This window comes from Trachemys scripta, chromosome 2 (assembly GCF_013100865.1).
Source record: "Trachemys scripta elegans isolate TJP31775 chromosome 2, CAS_Tse_1.0, whole genome shotgun sequence".
Lineage (NCBI taxonomy): Eukaryota > Metazoa > Chordata > Testudines > Emydidae > Trachemys > Trachemys scripta.
The window spans coordinates 31,083,633-31,102,376 of record NC_048299.1 but is presented as its reverse complement, the minus strand read 5'-3'; the positions used below and the strand labels follow the sequence as shown (position 1 = coordinate 31,102,376).

The window sequence follows — 18,744 nt, the reverse complement described above, 5'->3', positions numbered from 1 at the left end:
CTGGTAGGCACAGACTCACCTCACTATCACCTGCCCTTAGTGTACCTCACAGCCCAGGGTACCCCCAAGAAGGATCACAGCTAGTTAAAATTAATGCAGCTATGCTTACCTGGAGTACAATTACATTTTGATTTGTGATGTATACATAACACCCTCTCCCTGAGTGCAGCCACTTCAGGTGTTTGGCCTCTTGTATTGACCTCTCACCTGTCAGGGTGGAATCTCATTATTCCTCCACTCAGACCATTTACCATCCTGCACACCTGACTGTGTTTCAGGCACCTATATTTCCTCCCTTCAGCAACCTGTGATCAGTGATCCTGACTCACAGCCTTCTTAAGATAAAGTATTTTATTTAACAAAGCATTAGAGGAAAAAAACTCCACAAATTTAAATCAAACTCCCTTTAGGCATATTTAATCTTATGTTTCACTATCAGCCAAGGTAGATAGACTTTCCACCTAAGTTACAGGAACAGAATAGAATTTATAGATCCTTAGCAAACCCATGTCCTCCTGAGTCTCTGTCTATTTCTCTCATTCAAACTGGTTTGGGTGCTTCCCAAAAGAGGAAGCTAAAGCCATTGAGGCTATTCACTCTAGCTCTGTCCTTTAGGACCCTTAAGTGTAAGCTGTTAGGTGACTATTCAAAAGGGTCTCCTTTCCCTAGGTGAGATATTCGCCCCAATGTATGGTTCAGATATACTACACAGGGTGTATGCAGTGCAGTTGTAGTCATATCCGTCCCAGGATATTAGATAGACAAAGTGGGTGAGGTAATTGAAAGCTTGTTTCTCACCAGCAGAAGTTGATACAATAAAAGATTATTACCTCACCCACCTTGTCGCTAATACTACACAGGTGACAAGATATAGGAACAGTAATTACTGAAGAGCACTCCTGCATTTGTCACACACACACACCAAGTAATCCACAGGCTATTGTGCCATAAACAGTTAAAATCATTACTGAATAGCATTCCTGTTAAAGAGAACAACTGCCTAAGTACATATCCAAAACATTCTCCCTAGGTTTTTTTATGTCTCATATCTTTCAAGTGTGATTCCACTCTGAATATTAACTGTGTAAAAATGGCATCACGAGATTCCATATTTGAGTCAACTTCCAGATCAAATTTGTTAGTGTGCAAGTAAGAAGAATGCTTTAGTAAATTTCAGGCCTGCAAAAAGCTACTAAAAAACCCCCCACAAGCTATGTTATTTCTTGCTTGTGATTAAACACCAGATTCCGTAATTAAAATTACACCTGCAATGCAGCTATCTTCGAATTCCACGGAATTTGCTCCTGGAACGGGAACTCATGCCCAAGCCAGAACACAACAGAGCTCTCTCTCTCTCAAAGTTGTACTGGACTGGTAGCACCAATGCAAATAAAAAAAACAGTAAAAACATTGTAGCTATAGAAAGCAGATCTGACTCTGAATACATACAGGGAGCAGATTTGTGATTGACTAAGGGGGAAGGGGGGAATTAGCACAAAATCAGGTTTCAGAACAGAACTGTTTAAAAAGAAATTGTATTATTCACAAAGGCCTAGGTCTTGGGCGGTGCTGAAGAATGGATTACCCATGGAAAAATATAAATTTACCTCTCAAAATTTGGCTTAATGCAACAGTCACAAGCCAGTGTAAGCGCTTTCATAAACTTAGCTACAATCATGCAAATGACACTGCTGCATGGTAAATAATTGTCAAAAAGAATATTTCACTCAGTTATAACATCTGACTTGGGCGGAAGGCTCTCTCCTCACAAGTGATACTGACAGCCTTCTTGAGACTTTGGATGAAATCTTGACTCCCTTGAAGTCAGCAGCAAAACTAATATTGACTTCAGTGCGTCCAGGATTTCATCACCTCCTCATCCACACATGCCTCCTTCAACTGTTATTCAGTTCTTAAACCTGCTCACTGTAAACACATCCCTTATGTGCCATCAATGGAAAATTGAGAAAAACCAACTGCCCTTGAAAACCCGCTTGAGGAATAAAAAAAAAATTGATTGCGCTTGTGCTGGTTTCATTTAACTTTTTTCATTTTACACCATCGCTACCACCAGTTAGGCTACACGGATGGAATTGCTAGTACAGAAGAGGTATGCAGTAGTCACTGGTGCTTCGGCCATGTTGTCTAATCCTGTTCAGAACATGTCTGGATGATACAGTGAATGAAAGGCTGGAACTTTATTTATTTGCTCTAGTGCTCCCACTGATTGAACTGGACAGGGGGCAGCACTGGAAGGAATTCTTTAGGGAAAAGTACATAAGAAAGAAGGGCCCTTTCTCACAGCAAATATCAAAGAAGCAAGGTTAGTCACCTGCTTTTCCTTATTCTTCTTCGTTTTACATTAAAGTACTTTGTTGTACAAAGCAAAACGTATACAGGGAGTCCTCTGACTTACAACTCAATTCTGAGGAACGAATTGTCGTAAGTCGAAACCGCTTTTCCCATAGGAATCAATGGTATAAAAGGATGGATTGGTTCCTGAACCAAGGCTTGATACACTATTTTCACCATAATAACCCAGATTTTGGTACTAAATGAATTATAGATGACTAATGTAGCAACATCAATGTATTTATTTGGTAAACAGCATTCAAATAAACATATAAAATCATATATGCTTTGACTTTCTAGAATGTTTTGAAGGGCTCTTGGCTGGGGGCTTCTCTGGAGTCTTAAAGAACGTGTCCAAGGAAGTTTGAACAAATGTTCTCCTCTTCTCCTTGTAAATTTCTCTGTAGCAGCTGTACATGTTGGATATGCCCCTATTCACAGATGCACTGCGTTCAATGCTGGGGTCATGTTCCTCCAACAGGGACATGGCAGCTTCCAAATGTTGAAATGTCTCAGCTAACACTTTTGTTGTCAAGATCCTGATGTTGGGCAAATTGGCCCTGGCTTTAAAACGCATAAACCAGCCCCTGCTTGCATTAAAGGGCTCATGAGTATAACTCTTTAGCTCTTCATAAAGACTCCTAGCCTTTTCCTGAATTATGCCTAAGCTCACAAGAGCTCGGCATTCATTTTGATCCTCCGCCAAACAATTAACTGTTTCTCAACCGACGCAATGAGTCCAACACACTGCTTAGTTATCACAGTTGACTGCATAGGAGCTGAGCCCTTGACATGTTCCTGAATTCTAACCTTGTCTTTCAGGATGATCACGATAGTCGTTCGGGGGATGTCCAAAGCTCTGCTGATTTCAGTTGCTGTCTCCCCTTTTCCGGATCTCTTAATGACGTCCATTTTTGTTTCCATAGTAATTGTTCTGTATTTCTTAGAAGAAACATCACCTGCACCGGATTTACGCTTTTCTGCCATTAAAAAAAAAAATTAGAATCACAAAGAACAGCAACTGGGCATCTTAAGTCAGACTGGGCAGAAAGGCAGCAAGGCAGGCAGCTGCTCAGAATGCCGGCAACATACTACGCAGAATTGGGCTTGCTTTTTACAGAGTTGCTTGTAAATAATTTTGTGGTTGCATTATAATGAATGGAGCTGGAAGTGGGTCCCTTGCAGTTGCTTGTCTGATTGGCTTCCATGGCCAGGATAGCTTGTTGCCGGGTAGCCTTGCCACTTGTTTTTGATTGGCTCCCGGCCCTGGGCTCAGCCAATCAGAAAACTTTAACAGTGAAATCAGTGATTGGCTGAGACTCCGCATGTGATGTGTGCTGTTTTCCCTGCCGGCTTTCCTCCTAAGGGCGAAACAAGCATCATAGGGGCAAAACGGGCAGTCAACTGAAAAGTGTCGTAAGTGGCGTCTGATGCAAGTCAGGCGTCGTAAGTCCGAGGATTCCCTGTATAGACAAATTGGACAAGCATTATCCAGACTGCAGCAGAATTAAACAATTGCTTTACAGAAACCTGCTGTTGATTGAACTGAGTAAAAGTACAAATAACTCCATCACCTGGTTTAATAAAAATGGTCACAACTAGTCTGCATGTTCCACGCAAATAAAAAAAAGATGTCTCATGTCCCAGCAGGAAGATATTTCTCATAACAGGGAGAACTTCGGGTTCATTACCTGCTAGTAAAAGAGCTCTCTGATAGCAGTGATGGGGAGAAGAGTGCAATACAGCACAAGAACCCAAGCAGGAGAAGCTCAGGACAATAATTATGTCTGCGATGCTAGACTAAAAATATACCATGCCCAGCCCTTTCTTCATCATGATTTTATTCAAAATGAAATGGGAAATAAAGGGCTAACCCTAATTGTTCTTTGGTACCTAAATGCTATTCTCATCACTCCCACTGACTTGCTGCATAGACTTGGGCTATTCACTACAGCGATATGTGTCTCTTTCCACACCTGTAAAAAATGAGGATACTTACCACTGTTATAAAACACTCAGAAATGTGGATGAGAAATATTAGAAAAATGCCAAGTATAACATTTTTCTATTGCTGAAGGGATAGTGTTCAAGTTAAGCAAATTTCTCAGATGCACCTTACCCTCTTTGAATGACCTCATAGTACTGTACACATCTAGTAGCAGTGTTACAACACTACACAATCAAAATTCATAAGTTTTACACCACTATTTTTGTATACATTACTAAAGTGACAAGATGCCTAACCATTCTTGACTATGCTAAGGTTACTGTGTCTCATCTATTGTACACAAGACTGTTTACATTGTAGATACAGTCTAAAGAGCTTATGTAAAGGAATGGAACAAAAACAGTTTGCTTTCCCAAGCATCTTCTGATTGACACCATTACAAACACTGAAAGTTTCTTTTGTTTCTCAGACCTTGTCTCTCAACGCATTTCTGTAATATAAAACAAATCAAGTACTGCTCTTCTTATAGTACCCAAAAAACTAAACTGGGTACCTGTAGATAGGATTCAATTATCTGGAGTACCCAATTCTGCAAGCCTGAACTTCTACATCATGTTATTAGCTGTCGATTAATCACAGTGAACTCATGCGACTTACTCAAAAAAATTAAACGCGATTAATCGCACTGTTAAAGAATAGAATACCATTTGAAATTTATTAAATATTTTTGTTTTTCTACATTTTCAAAATATTGATTTCTATTAAAACACAGAATACAGTGTACAATGCTCAATTTATATTATTTTTGATGACAAATATTTGCACTGTAAAAATTATGAACAAAAGAAATAGTATTTTTCAATTCACCTCATACAAGTATTGTAATGCAATCTCTTTATTGTGAAAGTGTAACTTACATAAGATGAGTTGGGTCACAGAGACCCCCTTGGAACTGTCACTTGATGTTCTGAGACTACCTCTGAGCCGTCTTCCCTGCCAGCTTGGGACTTCAGAACCCAGCCTTGTTGAGCCAGATACACTAATCTGCTGGGTCTGCCCCATGCCCCCAAAGCTGTAGACTTAACTGAAAACAGCTTAGTAAGTGCAACTGTCTCTAGCACCCAGACACCCAGACCCAATGGGATCCAAACCCCAAATGAATCCGTTTTACTCTGTATAAAGTTTATACAGGGTAAACTCAAATTGTCCGCTGTCTATAACACTGACAGAGAGATATGCACAGCTGTTTGCTCCCCCAGGTATTAATTACTTCCTCTGGGTTAATTAATAAGCAAAAAGTGATTTTATTAAGTATAAAAAGTAGGATTTAAGTGGTTCCAAGTAATAACAGACCGAACAAAGTAAGTTACCAAGGAAAATAAAACAAAACACGCAAGTTTAAGCCTAATACATTAAGAAACTGATTGCAGATGAAATCTCGCCCCCAGAGATGTTCCGATAAGCTTCTTTCACAGACTGGACTCCTTCCTAGTCCAGGTCCAGCAATCACTCACACCCCCATAGTTACTGTCCTTTGTTCCAGTTTCTTCTAGGCATCTCTTTGGGGTGGAGAGGCCATCTCTTGAGCCACCTGAAGACAAAATGGAGAGGCTTCCAGGCCTTTTATATTCTCTCTCTTGTGGGCAGAAACCCCTCTGTTCTTCTGTGCAAAGTCACAGCAACAAGATGGAGTTTGTAGCCACCTAGGCAAGTCACATGTCCATGAATGAATCAGCTTTTTGCAGGCCGACGCCAATGTTTACATGTTAGTTTGAACGTTCCCAGGAAAGCTCAGATGTGGATTGGCGTCTCCCAAAGTCCATTGTCAGTTAAGTATTCCTTGATTGGGCAATTACTCAGAAAAGTCCTTTCTCAAGAAGCTGACCAAATGCTTCACTGAGGCTACTTCGTATCAAAGACATTGAGATACAAGTACATAGCCAATATTCATAACTTCAAATACAAAAATGATACACACATACAGACAGAATAATCATAAGTAGCAAATTACAACCTTTCAATAGACACCTTACTTGACCTCCTTTGTACAAGATTTGGTGCAACTATATATGGTCACAGTTCATGTGCAATAGTGGTTGAAGCATGAAGGGACATCTGATATAGCGCATCTGACATGTAAATATCTTGCGACGCTGGCTACAACAATGCCATGGGAACGCCTGTTTTCACTTTCAGGTGACATTGTAAACAAGCGGGCAGCATTATCTTCTGCAAATGTAAAAAAACTTGTTTGTCTGAGCGATTGGCTGAAGTGGGACTGAGTGGACTTGTAGGCTCTAAAGATTTACATTGTTTTATTTTTAAATGCAGGTTTTTGTGTACATAATTCTACATTTGGAAGTTACACTTTCATGATTAAAGAGATTGCACTACACTATTTGTATTAGGTGAATTGAAAAATACTGTTTCTTTTGTTTTTTTACAGTGCAAATATTTGTAATAAAAATAAATATTACGTGAGCACTGTACACTTTGTATGCTGTGTTATAACTGGAATCAATATTTGAAAAATGTAGAAAACATCCAAAAATATTTAAATAAATAGTTTTCTATTATTTTTTAACAGTGCGATTAATCAAGAATAATTTTTTAATATCGTGACAGCCCCACAAGTTATATTAATAGCCAAGGTGCTAGTAGGTTGTGTTCCCTGTGCCCATTTAACTCTCATCAAAACTACTCAATGGAGAAAAATAGATGATTTTTCAATTTAAATAAAACAGGTCAGAGGTGATTCAAATCTGTGATTAACCCTCACTGAAATGTGGGTGTCATGCTTTATCTTATTTCCAGGCTAAGAAAGGAAAAGTTGCTCGTCAGATGTCAATGACAGCACATAATGACAGGCCCCACTCCTCGTTACAGTCAGGGAAAAATGGCTGAAGCCTCAGTGGGAGCATGAACAGTGAATCTGAGGGAAGAATCTGCCATAAAAATTGACAAGACCATGCTGAGCTCTCTGACCTTAGGGACATCTGACTAGTGAAAATGTATTAACAACATAAGAACGGCCATACTGGGTCAGACCAAGGATCATCTAGCCCAGTATTCGGTCCTCCAACAGTGGTCAATGCCAGGTGCCTCAGAGGGAATAAACAGAACAGGTAATCGTCAAGTTATCCATCCCCTGTCGCCCATTCCCAGCTTCTGGCAAATAGATGCTAGGGACACCATTCCTGCCCATCCTGGCTAATAGCCATTGATGGACCTATCCTCCATGAATTTATGTAGTTATTTTTTGAACCCTGTTATAGTCTTGGCCTTCACAGCATCCTCTGGCAAGATGTTCCACAGCTTGATTGTGCATTGTGTGAAAAAATACTTCCTTTTGTTTTAAACCTGTTGCCTAATACAGAAACTCCCCACTTAATGTCCTCTCGCTTAATGTTGTTTCGATCTTACCTCCCTGCTCAGTTACAAAACATGCTCCATTTAAAGTTGCGCAATGCTTCTCTATAACGTCGTTTGGCTGCCTGCTTTGTCCACAGCTGGCAGCCCCCCCCATAGCTCTCCTACCCCCCCCCCCCCAGCGCCTCCCGCCCGCTGGCAGACCCCACGGATTAGCGCCTTCCCCCTCCTCCTCCTGCCCACGGCAATCAGCTGGCTTGTGGCATTCAGAAGGGAGGGGGGAGGAGCAAGGACTCGGCGCGCAGGCTCCCCCTTCCTCCCCAACGCCACAAACCAGCTGATTGCTGCGAGCAGGAGGCAGGGGAGGGAGGGGGAGCCTGCACACCGAGTCCTCGCTCCTCCCCCCTCCCTCCTGCCCCCTGAATGTTGCAAGCCAGCTGACTGCCGCGTGCAGGAGGCAGCGGGGAGGAGCGAGAATGCAGCGTGCAGAGTAAAGGTGGAGGATGGGGGGAGAAAAGGCGAGTTAAGGGTGGGGGCTTGGGGAAGAGGTAGTGTGGGTGGACCAAGGGTTGAGCCCCAAACCCCTGGTGCTTGCAGAGTAGGGGAAGCTGCTGCTGTGTAACGTGCTTCTCCTAGTCCAGTGGTTCCCAAACTAGGGTTCATGAACCCCTGGGAGTTCGCAAAATGTTACGGGGGTTCTCGGGAAAAAATTCCCTAATGGCGGACAGAGCTGTCCTTAGGGATCCCGGGCAGCATGGGACCTGCAGCCCCTGGACTTCCAAGAGCTAAGCAGATCAAAGCAAGCACATCTATCACCCTGAGGAGATTTAAACTTCAAGACTCCTTATAACGAATAGAAAGGGAGGTGGATATTTTTTGCTGTTTTTTAAATTAAATAGGCAGCTAGTATTGTTTTTAAAATTATTATGAAGAACAAGTTTAAGCTTTGTTGTAATGTGCGTTGTTTGCCTGAACTACTCAAGACCTGAACGCTTGTGTAGGAGGAACTCTTTTGAGTTGGCTTCTTAGATACCTTTACGCTGTTTCACATCTGATACTTCTTGATGAAACATAGGAGCCTTGTCTTGTATCACTTTGAATAAGCTTGTTATAAGCTACGAAAGTGAGATCGTGGTAGAGTGTTGCCGTTTTCATCATGTAATAAAAATAGTGTAATGATAAATAATAATTAATTATTAATAAGCATGTCAAAAACAAATGTTATATTTCCAAGATCACTGCTTTTATAATTTATACTCAGGTAAAAGAGAAAATCCCTGGAAATATTCATTTTTAGGAGGGGGTTCACAAAACTTGACATTTTGGTGAAAGGGGTTCACTGGTTGTTAAAGTTTGGGAACCAGTGTCCTAGCCTACAGCACCTTCAGCCCCAGGCCTGCCTCATTGTCTCCAGAGCCAGGGGGCTGTACCAGTGTGGGGTAAGGCGGGGGCACCTCCCAACTACAGTACTGTACTGTATGGCAACAAAATTTTCCCCTGGAACCTAACCGCTCCCCCCATTTACATTAATTCTTATGGGGAAATTGGATTCACTTAACATCGTTTCACTTAAAGTCGCATTTTTCAGGAACATAACTACAATGTTAAGTGAGGAGTTCTTGTAATTCCATTTGGTGACCCCCTAGTTCTTGTGTTACGAGTAAATAACACTTCCTTATTTACTTTCTCCACACCAGTCATGATTTTATATACCCCTATCATATCCCCCCTTAATCATCTCTTTTGCCAGCTGAAAAGTCCCAGTCTTTTTAATCTCTCCTTATATGGAAACTGTTCCATATCCCTAATCGTTTTTGTTGCCCTTTTCTGAACCCTTTCCAATTCCAGTATATATTTTTTTGAGATGGGGTAACCACATTTGCAGGCGGTTTTCAAGATGTGGGTGTACCATGGACTTATTTAGGGATAAGATGATATTTTCTGTCTTATTAACTATCCCTTTCTTAATGAATCCCAACATTGTTTGCTTTTTTGACTGCCGCTGCACATTGAGTGGATGTTTTCAGAGAACTATCCACAATGACTCCAAGGTCTCTTTCTTGAGTGGTAACAGCTAATTTGGACCCCATCATTTTATATGTATAGTTGGGATTATGCTTTCTAATGTGCACTATTAATATGTTGAATAGGATTGGTCCCAGAACAGACCCCCGGAGGACACCATTATTTACCTCTCGCCATTCTGAAAACTGACCATTTATACCTACCCTTTGTTTCCTCTCTTTTAATCAGTTACCAATCCAGGAGAGGACCTTCTCTCTTATCCCATGATTGTTTACTTTGCTTAAGAGCCTTTGGTGAGGGATCTGGTCAAAGGCATTCTGAAAATCTAAATACACTATATCCACTGGATCCCCCTTGTCCACTGCTTGTTGACCCCCTCAAATTCTAGCAGATTGCTGAGGCATGATTTCACTTTACAAAAACCATGTTGACGCCTCCCTAACAAATTATATTCATCTATGTGTCTGACAATTTTGTTCTTTACTATAGTTTCAACCAATTTGCCGGGTACTGAAGTCAGGCTTACCGGCCTGTAATGGCCAGGGTCACCAATGGAGCCCTTTTTAAAAATTGGCATCACATTCACTATCCTCCAGTCATTTGGTACAGAAGCTGATTTAAATGATAGTTTACACCCTTATTTTAAGAAGTTAATATTAAAACAGCATCATTTGGCTGTTCCTTTTCAGTAAAATTATTATATTGAGGAAGAGAAATCCTGGCTTAGCTTTTTTCTCTGAAGAATCATTAAACATTGCCTATTGTGTCTGCATTTTTTCATGTGGGTTCCTAATTCCAAGAGCCCAGGATCTATTCTAAGTAAGAACAACTTCTAAAAATATCTCCACCTCATCTTTCTACATGCAGCATCTTTATAGTTCTCCATTTCCTCTCTCCTACTTTGATCAACCCCTGTTTCAACATCCCCAATGTGCCTCTGTTAGCAGGACTTTAAAAAGCCTAACATACAGATGATATGCAGTGAAAAGTTAAGACTACATGCTGACTTTTTATACACACACAGGGACAATAAAAACCCATCAAAGGAATACTAGACACCTAAAATAGCAGACTCCACTATGTAGAATGCAATTGTTTTAACATCTGAATTTGTTAGGATGTAGCCTGTTTCCTGGCTGTTCCATACTCGTATTGTAATCAGATTGCAGCCACTTAAGAAGAGTCAAGCACGTTAGGATTCTAGCGTATCTCAAAAAGCCTTGAAAATTCACACAGAAGAGCTATACATAAAAAGGTTTTGACATCTCACCAAAAGGCACAGATCTGCACTATTAAGAGGCAAAAACACTCCAACAGAAAGTCACACACTGCCCTCCATTTCATAGATTTTTCATAGAATATCAGGGTCAGGTCATCTAGTCCACCCTCTGCTCAAAGCAGGACCAATCCCCAGACAGATTTTTACCCTAGTTCCCTAAATGGCCCCCTCAAGGACTGAACTCACAACCGTGGGTTTAGCAGGCTAATGCTCAAACCACTGAGCTATCCCTCCCCGTACAATGAAACTTTCCACTCATTTCAGTGGAGTTTCAGTTAGCAGCATGTGACCACTTCAAGTTAAGTTGGAGTCCCATTGTATTGAGATATTGGAGAACAGGTTTTTGGATTTGCTTTTGTAAGCAAATCACAACATTAAAAAAAACAAAAACAAACCAATCAGCACAAGTACTTCAATTTTGTCCATAGTAGCCAAAGTTGTACATAAGCTGTAAAAGTACACTAAAGTTTAATTGCTTAAACATAGTAATAGGAGACACTGCTTGTGGCATATGATATAGTTGTCTTGTTGACAAATTATCCCTCAATCGCTTCGTCCAAATAACATGGAGAACACAAGAGGTATGAAACTGCCATCTGAGTTCTTCTCTCTAACCAGAACTTTCATGATACAAGCTCTTTTTCACTTAAAATTCTCTAAGTCCCACTCCAACTAAATAATGTCTACTAATATGAAGTAGAACACATACATGCATCTCTGGGACAGAAGTCCTTGCTGTGCTGATCTGGAGTCTCAGAAAAATCTAAGATTGTGATGTCAATAACAAGCATGACAAGGCAATCAAGGAATGAGCAAGATCAGATATGGTAAGCAGACCAAACATCTAGATGGATAGACAGAAGCTCAAACCAGTCAAAAAATATTTGCAGTAATTTGTGAAGTAAATTAAAGTAAAAACAAGGAAGCAGGATTTTTACCTCATTAGTATTATAGTACTACAATAATAGCAGTATTCCTGATATTGGCTAGGTTTTGTCACTCCTGTATTATTCAAGCGGAAATGGTACATGAACAAATTGTTGATTAGCTCAGTCATTCTTTCCCAACGAGATTTTTTTTTTTTAAATGCAGCATTGCACACAGGAGAATCAGGAGGATATAAACTTTGCTTCATAAAATGGAATATAGACTAATCTAACCAGAGACAGTTTGCACCAACACATCCTTTGCTCTTGCACCCGAGGGATTCCTGATTTGGATTACGCTGCCTGACAAGTCAGAGTACAGCTGCACTCCTTTAAATGTACTGAATCAGTATGAAACAAAGATTTTACTGAAAAAATAATGAGGAGTCCAGTGGCACCTTAAAGACAAACAGATTTATTTGGGCATAAGTTTTTGTGAGTAAAAAACCCCATTTCTGCATTGTTGTTTTTGTGGCTACAGACTAACACCCCTCTGATACATGGCACCATGCAAGATTTTACCTCCATGCACATCTAAGAGCAAAGCTAGTGCTACAGTTTGTTAGTGTGCAGGGCAATATAAAAAAAAAGAAAGGTTTAGTACATACTAGACATAGAAAACAAGATTAGAATTGAGATTTCTGCCATGTTCTCTTTCCTTCCCTCCAAACTAGGTTGTTTTTAATCACATGCGAAAGAAAGCCTCATAGCTAGAGCCATCTCTAATACTATTTTCTTCTTCCAGTGCGTATGTAAAACTCCCCCACCCTATTCATCAATATTCTTCAAACTTCTTTTGAGTCTAGAATAGATGAGTAATAGAAGATGTACATAAGGGAATACAAAATAAAGTCTTCAGGCAGTTCTGTCTTTTACCATCAGCTAAGATGAACTCAGTAGGCAAACAACTTTGACAAAGTTATGTAAAAAATAGTCATTGAAACAAGTTGTATAAAGATACTACAGTGATAAGGGCTGCAGAAATCCTTATAAATAATAGTTGTGTAATGTATGGTTTTGAGTTCTAAAGACTCAAAAGTTTGTTTCCTATTAGAATACCACACATAGCCATCTACTATAAAAATGAAGGGATCTATTCTCTCCTAGTATGCAAGTTTATAGTTGCCATGCACTTTACAAGGACATGATCAACTTAAATTTTGGAAATTCAATTTTCGGAGAGAGCATCTTTTAAATAGTATGTCTTTTTTTCATTTAACTATTTTAACATATTTTGACGTAAGCCTTCCTGTTCCATTTATTTTAAAGGGGGTTTAGGTGGGCCTGAAAGCAACTGAAACTGCTCAGTCTCTGGATGCCATCTTAATAAAAATAAATAATATTGAGGTTGAGTTATGGGCACATTTCAGATAGAGAACAGACCCCAAAAGAGGAAACTATTTGCAGATTTTTATTTGGCCAGTAACAGCTGAAATTCATCATCATCTTGACTCAGCCAAAAGGAGTCAGAAATATTTTGTCCATGTTCAGAATTTACCACCTGCCCACTCATTTTATACCATCCCTTCTTCCAAGGCCCCAGTTGCAATGTTCCCCAGGTAAGAGAGAACTGAATTGGATTAACTGGATAGGATTTCTCAAAGAAGTCATAAACATGTATTCTTGCCATTGCTATAGGAGTGACTGAAAAGAGACAAAAGTGTTCTTTCCTCTCAGATTTAAGGAATACTAATAAATCAGATTGAAACTCAGTTGTAAACATTCAGGGCTTGAGTGGTAAATCAAGAGAATCCTTTCCTTGCTGACCTTCTCTTACAGTTATTAAAGAGGCATAATATCAAAGTTGGTTGGTCCAAAATTTGACCCGTGTTTTCCTCAAATCTATTTGCAAAGTCTATGTAATTCTTCATATGTGCTGGTTTGTTTAGATAACTATATAGAAATTTTTAGCAAAACTGCAGCTTTATTTATCTGTATTGTACATTATTTTCCATGATTTTAAATGTGCTAAAACATATACAAAAGTTAAGGTAGAACCCTTTCTCAGATATATGCTCATCACAGGGTTCTGTGGCTAACCTCATTTCTGAACAAGAGGAACTGTAATTGTGTTAAGAGTCCAAGCATTTAGCTGTTTCAGGTTACGTTGCTTTTCAGCTCTGCAGCTTTGTTTAAATTCCCCACTTCCTTCTTCAGGACATTTAGCAGCATTCTAGAACTATCCAAAATCTTCATATAAGCAGTTTCAGTTTCAGCAAGGATTTTATCAAGCTCGTTCCGTGAGGCTGTCTTCTGGGCCAAGTTTTCACAGACACACTCCAGTTGCTCAGACAGGATTCGGATTTCATGCTGGAGTTTATTCTTTTCCACTTCCGCTTGCTGGATCTGCTTGTTCAATTCTTCTCTTTGCATACATAAGTCTTCAACGCATTTCACCAGCTCATTATTGTAACCCTGCAGCACAGCTCCCTGCTGAGTCATCATCCAGGCTCCACCCTCTTAGTGGACTCTGCCACCACTTTCAGAGTCCTCTCTCAGCGACACCATTCAGCACTTTCATTTAAAAAGGAAAAACAAACAAAAAAGCCTGTAGCTGGGCTTCTGTGAACAACCCTCCACTAACAAACCAGCACAGGGTACAGCTATGGTAAAACAACATTGTGCTTTTAAAAAAACAAAACCAAACCGGAACCTCCCCAGACTTAAGTTTAACATACCCAAGGATACAACTTCTGTGGTGTTCCCAGCCTCTTTCTGTCTAGGGATCAGGGCCAAAATTCAAGGTTCCAGAATTTCCATTTATTTACTGAGTGCTATAGTGAGTGTCTTCTGATAGTTACTGAATGTTTACATATAATGAAGTCTAACCCTTCATTACAGAAAAATTGTCACAATAATTTTCACTGTAGCTTCCTATTATCATGACTTTATTGAAAAAAAAACCAACTCCTTTTGGGCTCAGAATTTCAGTGCTTGGTCACAAATATAAAACTGTAATCTACAAATATAGTCTTTTCTATGGAGGACAGAAATTTAGTGATTGTCACTAGAAATATTCACTCAAAGTCAAGGATAAAGAAAGACATTTTCTCCATCTGATACTGTACTTACCCACAAGTACTGTACCACCTCCACTCACAGTACTTCCCAGGTCTGCCTATAGTGAATCAATTCAACACTCTATTTTCAAACGCACGTGGACATGGGTTAGAAGGAGACTTAGCTTTTCAGATTAGATGAGTATGTTTTGTAATGTGCAAGCTAGCTGCCCGCCTCTGCTCTAGAGAGCTGCTTTTCTTCGCTCTCCTCAGGAGGATACAGGGAGCAGTCCGGATGAGAGCACTGTCACAGTGCCTACTGTCACAGTGCCTACTGTCTCCACAGAACAGCCATATCATGAACATTACATGCTTGCTCTGGGAACTGATTGCAGGTGCGAGGGTGCCAAGGATGTACCCCAGCCCTCGTTGCTCTCCATCCTCTTACTACTAAGTGGAGACAAAGAGAGTGTTCTCCGGGGCTTCAAGCAGTGGCTGCTGTGGCACGCTACAAACATCACTGCCACCAAAAGCCTGACAATTTGAGAGGGGAAACCCCACTGGGGCGGCTCTTATTATTACCACCTAACTCCCACAGCAACTATGGCGGTGACAACTCAGGCACTTTCCTAACAGAGACGGGAACAAAGCCCCAGCCTTCGAGTCTTAAGACTTAAACATCCACTGGGGCTGCTGCGAGACAAACAAGCGCCGCAAAGGGCAGCACAGGGGACACACTCACACGTCCATGCAGCCAGGAACAAGCCTCCCAAAGGGCCGTTTTAACCTTTCCCCTCCCGAGTTTCCTCCCAGGAGACAGGACGTACACAAGAGGGTTCCCTTTCTACCCTCCCCTTTCTCAGTCGGGCTTGGGGGAGACCCTCGCCATTGCCCCTGCTGTACCCAACCTGGACGAAGAGCCTCCCCCACCAGCCGGAAAGCGGGCTGCGCTAACCGGTAACCAGCGCTCTCACCCCAGGCTGTCTGCAGCAAAGCGGAGCATGCCTCAGGAGCTCGCCATGCCACCCAAGAGGCGAGGGGCTCTTGGCCAATCAGCCAGCCCGACTCTCCGAACAGCTGCTTTCTCCGAGCGTTCCGACCGGGAGTGGCCGCAGGGCGAGGGGTGAAGGGTCACGGAAATACCCGAGAACTTCCGAATGCGGAGGAGCTGTCTGCGGCGATAGCCGATGTTTTCCGAAGGTTGGGGGAGCTCGTTACGCGGTAGCGCTAGGCTGGTGGCGGAAATAGCCGATGTTGTCCGAAGGGGAAGAGTGAGGGCGTTGGACTCGGCGGAAATAGTCGATGCTTCCCGAAAGCACAGCCGCCCAAGAGAGCGGGGGCCGAGTGGGAGGAGCGTGCCGAAAACAGCCGAAAACACCCGACGTTAACCGAACAAGGCGTCGCCCGAGTTTCCCGGATGTAGTTGGAGGAGCGGCGGCGGCGGTGGGAGCAGCGGGGGGAGGAGGCAGCGGCGGAGGAGTCTGTGCTCCTCAGTGTCTCAGAGTGTGCGGGGCCGAGCTGTGGCGTCTCCCCTTTCGCTGTGCGGAGAGGAGATGGGCCCGTGAGCGCTGCTCCCAGCCGAGCTGCCTGAGCCGCCCCCTCCCTCCCTCCCCTTCCCTGTCCCGGTCAGTGGTGAGGCGGAGCGCTGCCTCCCCCCCCTCGGCGCCTGTGGCCCGGCCGCGGCCGTCCCCTCCTGGTCCCCTCACACCCACACACACAGGCCGGGCATTGATGGTAATGTATGCGAGGAAACAGCAGAGACTCAGTGATGGGTAAATCCCCTCCTCCCTTTCCCCCACCCCGCGGGGGGCTCCCCCAGCCCCTCCGCCATGTTTGTGGTACCCCTCCCCCTCGGCGGCCGGTAACGGTTGTTCGCTAACGTCGCTTTCTCTCTCTCTTCCAGCTGTCACGACCGCAGGGGGGACTCTCAGCCCTACCAGGTACCTGCAGCGCTGGCCGCTAGGCCCAGGAGGAGGAGCGGGGGAGAGAGCGGAGGGGGGGGAGCTACTCCAGCACAGGCTTCGGCCGCCGACGCAGGCCGCGGTGCTTCCACTTCCCCGCCTCCTCCACTCACGAGCCCTTTGGTACCGGGGAGGGGGGCGCCTATGTGGGACGGGTGCGGGGTCCCGGTTCCCTCTGGCGCCCGGCCGGGCAGAGGCAGGGAGGCTAGGCGAGGCCTAGCGAGGTCCTGTGTAGGGTTCGGCCCTCAGTGCTGGGAGAAGGCAGGGGGCGGGAGAATGAGTCAGTATCGCATTTAGTGAAAAACAGTTAGTAAAACGTGTTCTCCAAAGGCCAGAGAAAGCCCCTGGCTTGCTCCCCAAATCCCTGCTGGGAGCTGTGACCTGAGCAGGGCACACTATAGCCACCGGATCACTGGGGCTGCAGCTTGCACTCAGAAACCTGCATCAAATCCTTATGCCACTGAGAAACTACTTGTATTTCTGAGAGGCATAACATACTCCCTTCCTTGCCTGAAAACCTTGGGGAGTGCTAGCTGTGGTTTTTTGAGGACACCTATTCCCATGGGTAGGGGAGTGGGGTTTTGTGCTCTCCTGATACATTTGAGGGGCTGTTTTCTGGAATTTCTGGGTATTAGGCTGACTAGTTGTGAAACAAAATGACAATTGAAAGCAGCTGTTAGTGACAGTTCATCTAAATGTAAACATTCCCCATCCAGAGGTTTGCATTGTGAAAACTAGCAGGTGAAAGATGCTGATCAATGCTGCTTCTAATGTGTAAATATTTGAGAATGAACACAAATTAAGCTCTCCTCCTCACTACCTCACACCCCTCTTCCCCAGTTTAACATCCTTTTTAATACTATCTTAGTTGTTCTTTTGCCCAAATAAAGTTTGTTCTGGAAATTCAAGGTGGTGGGTGAGCTTAAGTGACTTTGAATTAAACTTGCAGTGCGTACACTGGTTCATGCAGAATTTGTAAATCATAACTTCTGTTTTTATACCATTACTTACTAAGTAACTGAACTCCTCCTCCTCCCAAAAAAAGAAGAAAGTCAGCAGTCTATGAAGTGTTGAATGTGTATATAGCACAAGATGAATTAGAATTCAAGGAATTGCAGTTTAATTTTAATATCCTATTATAGCAGATATTCACCTCTGAGCCCACAGTGGGGGAATATGATATAAGAGCTAAATAAGAATAGAATTTCTTACTGTAGATGGGATAATTAAAATTGGGAACCTTTATGCTACTTATCTTCTTAAAATGCTGATATGTCACTCAAATATACCTTAGATATAATTTTATCACTAAAATTTACACTAGAAAGTGAAAAATCTTAAATATCTTGTAAATTTAGAATTTGTATTAGTTGGAAGCAGTAATAACTGCTATAAAAATGAAATCCAATTAAAAACATATTCTCATCTTTTGCAGACTCTTAAATACTCATCAAAGAGTCACCCCAGTGGTGGTGATCACCGTCATGACAAGATGCGAGACACCACAGATCCTTCACCACCAAATAAAATGTTGCGGCGATCTGATAGCCCCGAAAACAAATATGGTGACACCACAGGGCACAGTAAAGCAAAAAATGTGCATACTCACAGAGTTAGAGAGAGGGATGGAGGTGAGTTGTTTTTAATTGACTTTTATTTAAGTAGTAATAATCTGACTTAAATTTTATTCAAGTAACAAGTGAAATAGTTACAACTGACATGAGCGCAACTTCACATTAAATTACATGCCTCTCACCATGGTGAGAAGCCTGAACTGAGACCAAAATATGGTGATCACTTCCACTGGAGGTAATTGCCCTGGGTCTTTTAAACTGAACTAATTCTTTTATTCTTCTAAAAAGTAGTAGATTTCAATGAAGCCACC

The 18,744-nt window shown here is 42.3% G+C and overlaps 1 protein-coding gene and 1 long non-coding RNA gene across 3 annotated transcripts in view; one reads left to right on the top strand and one right to left on the bottom strand.

Annotated features, from left to right (window-relative positions):
* Positions 1-2,579: 2,579 nt before the first annotated feature.
* Positions 2,580-16,140, bottom strand: LOC117872099. The gene is made up of 2 exons (XR_004644408.1): positions 15,873-16,140; positions 2,580-3,815 (listed from the first exon to the last, which is right to left on the bottom strand). It is a non-coding gene; the product is annotated as an uncharacterized LOC117872099 (long non-coding RNA).
* Positions 16,141-16,303: 163 nt separating this feature from the next.
* The window catches only part of WAC (WW domain containing adaptor with coiled-coil), a 111,894-nt gene continuing 109,453 nt past the window's right edge, over positions 16,304-18,744 (top strand). For both annotated transcript variants that reach the window (XM_034760178.1, XM_034760177.1), the window contains exons 1-3: positions 16,304-16,670; positions 16,802-16,838; positions 18,295-18,490. In XM_034760178.1, coding sequence (XP_034616069.1) covers positions 16,630-16,670; positions 16,802-16,838; positions 18,295-18,490 — 274 coding nt within the window. In that variant the 5' untranslated portion in view covers positions 16,304-16,629. The remainder of the gene's footprint in view (positions 16,671-16,801; positions 16,839-18,294; positions 18,491-18,744) is intronic.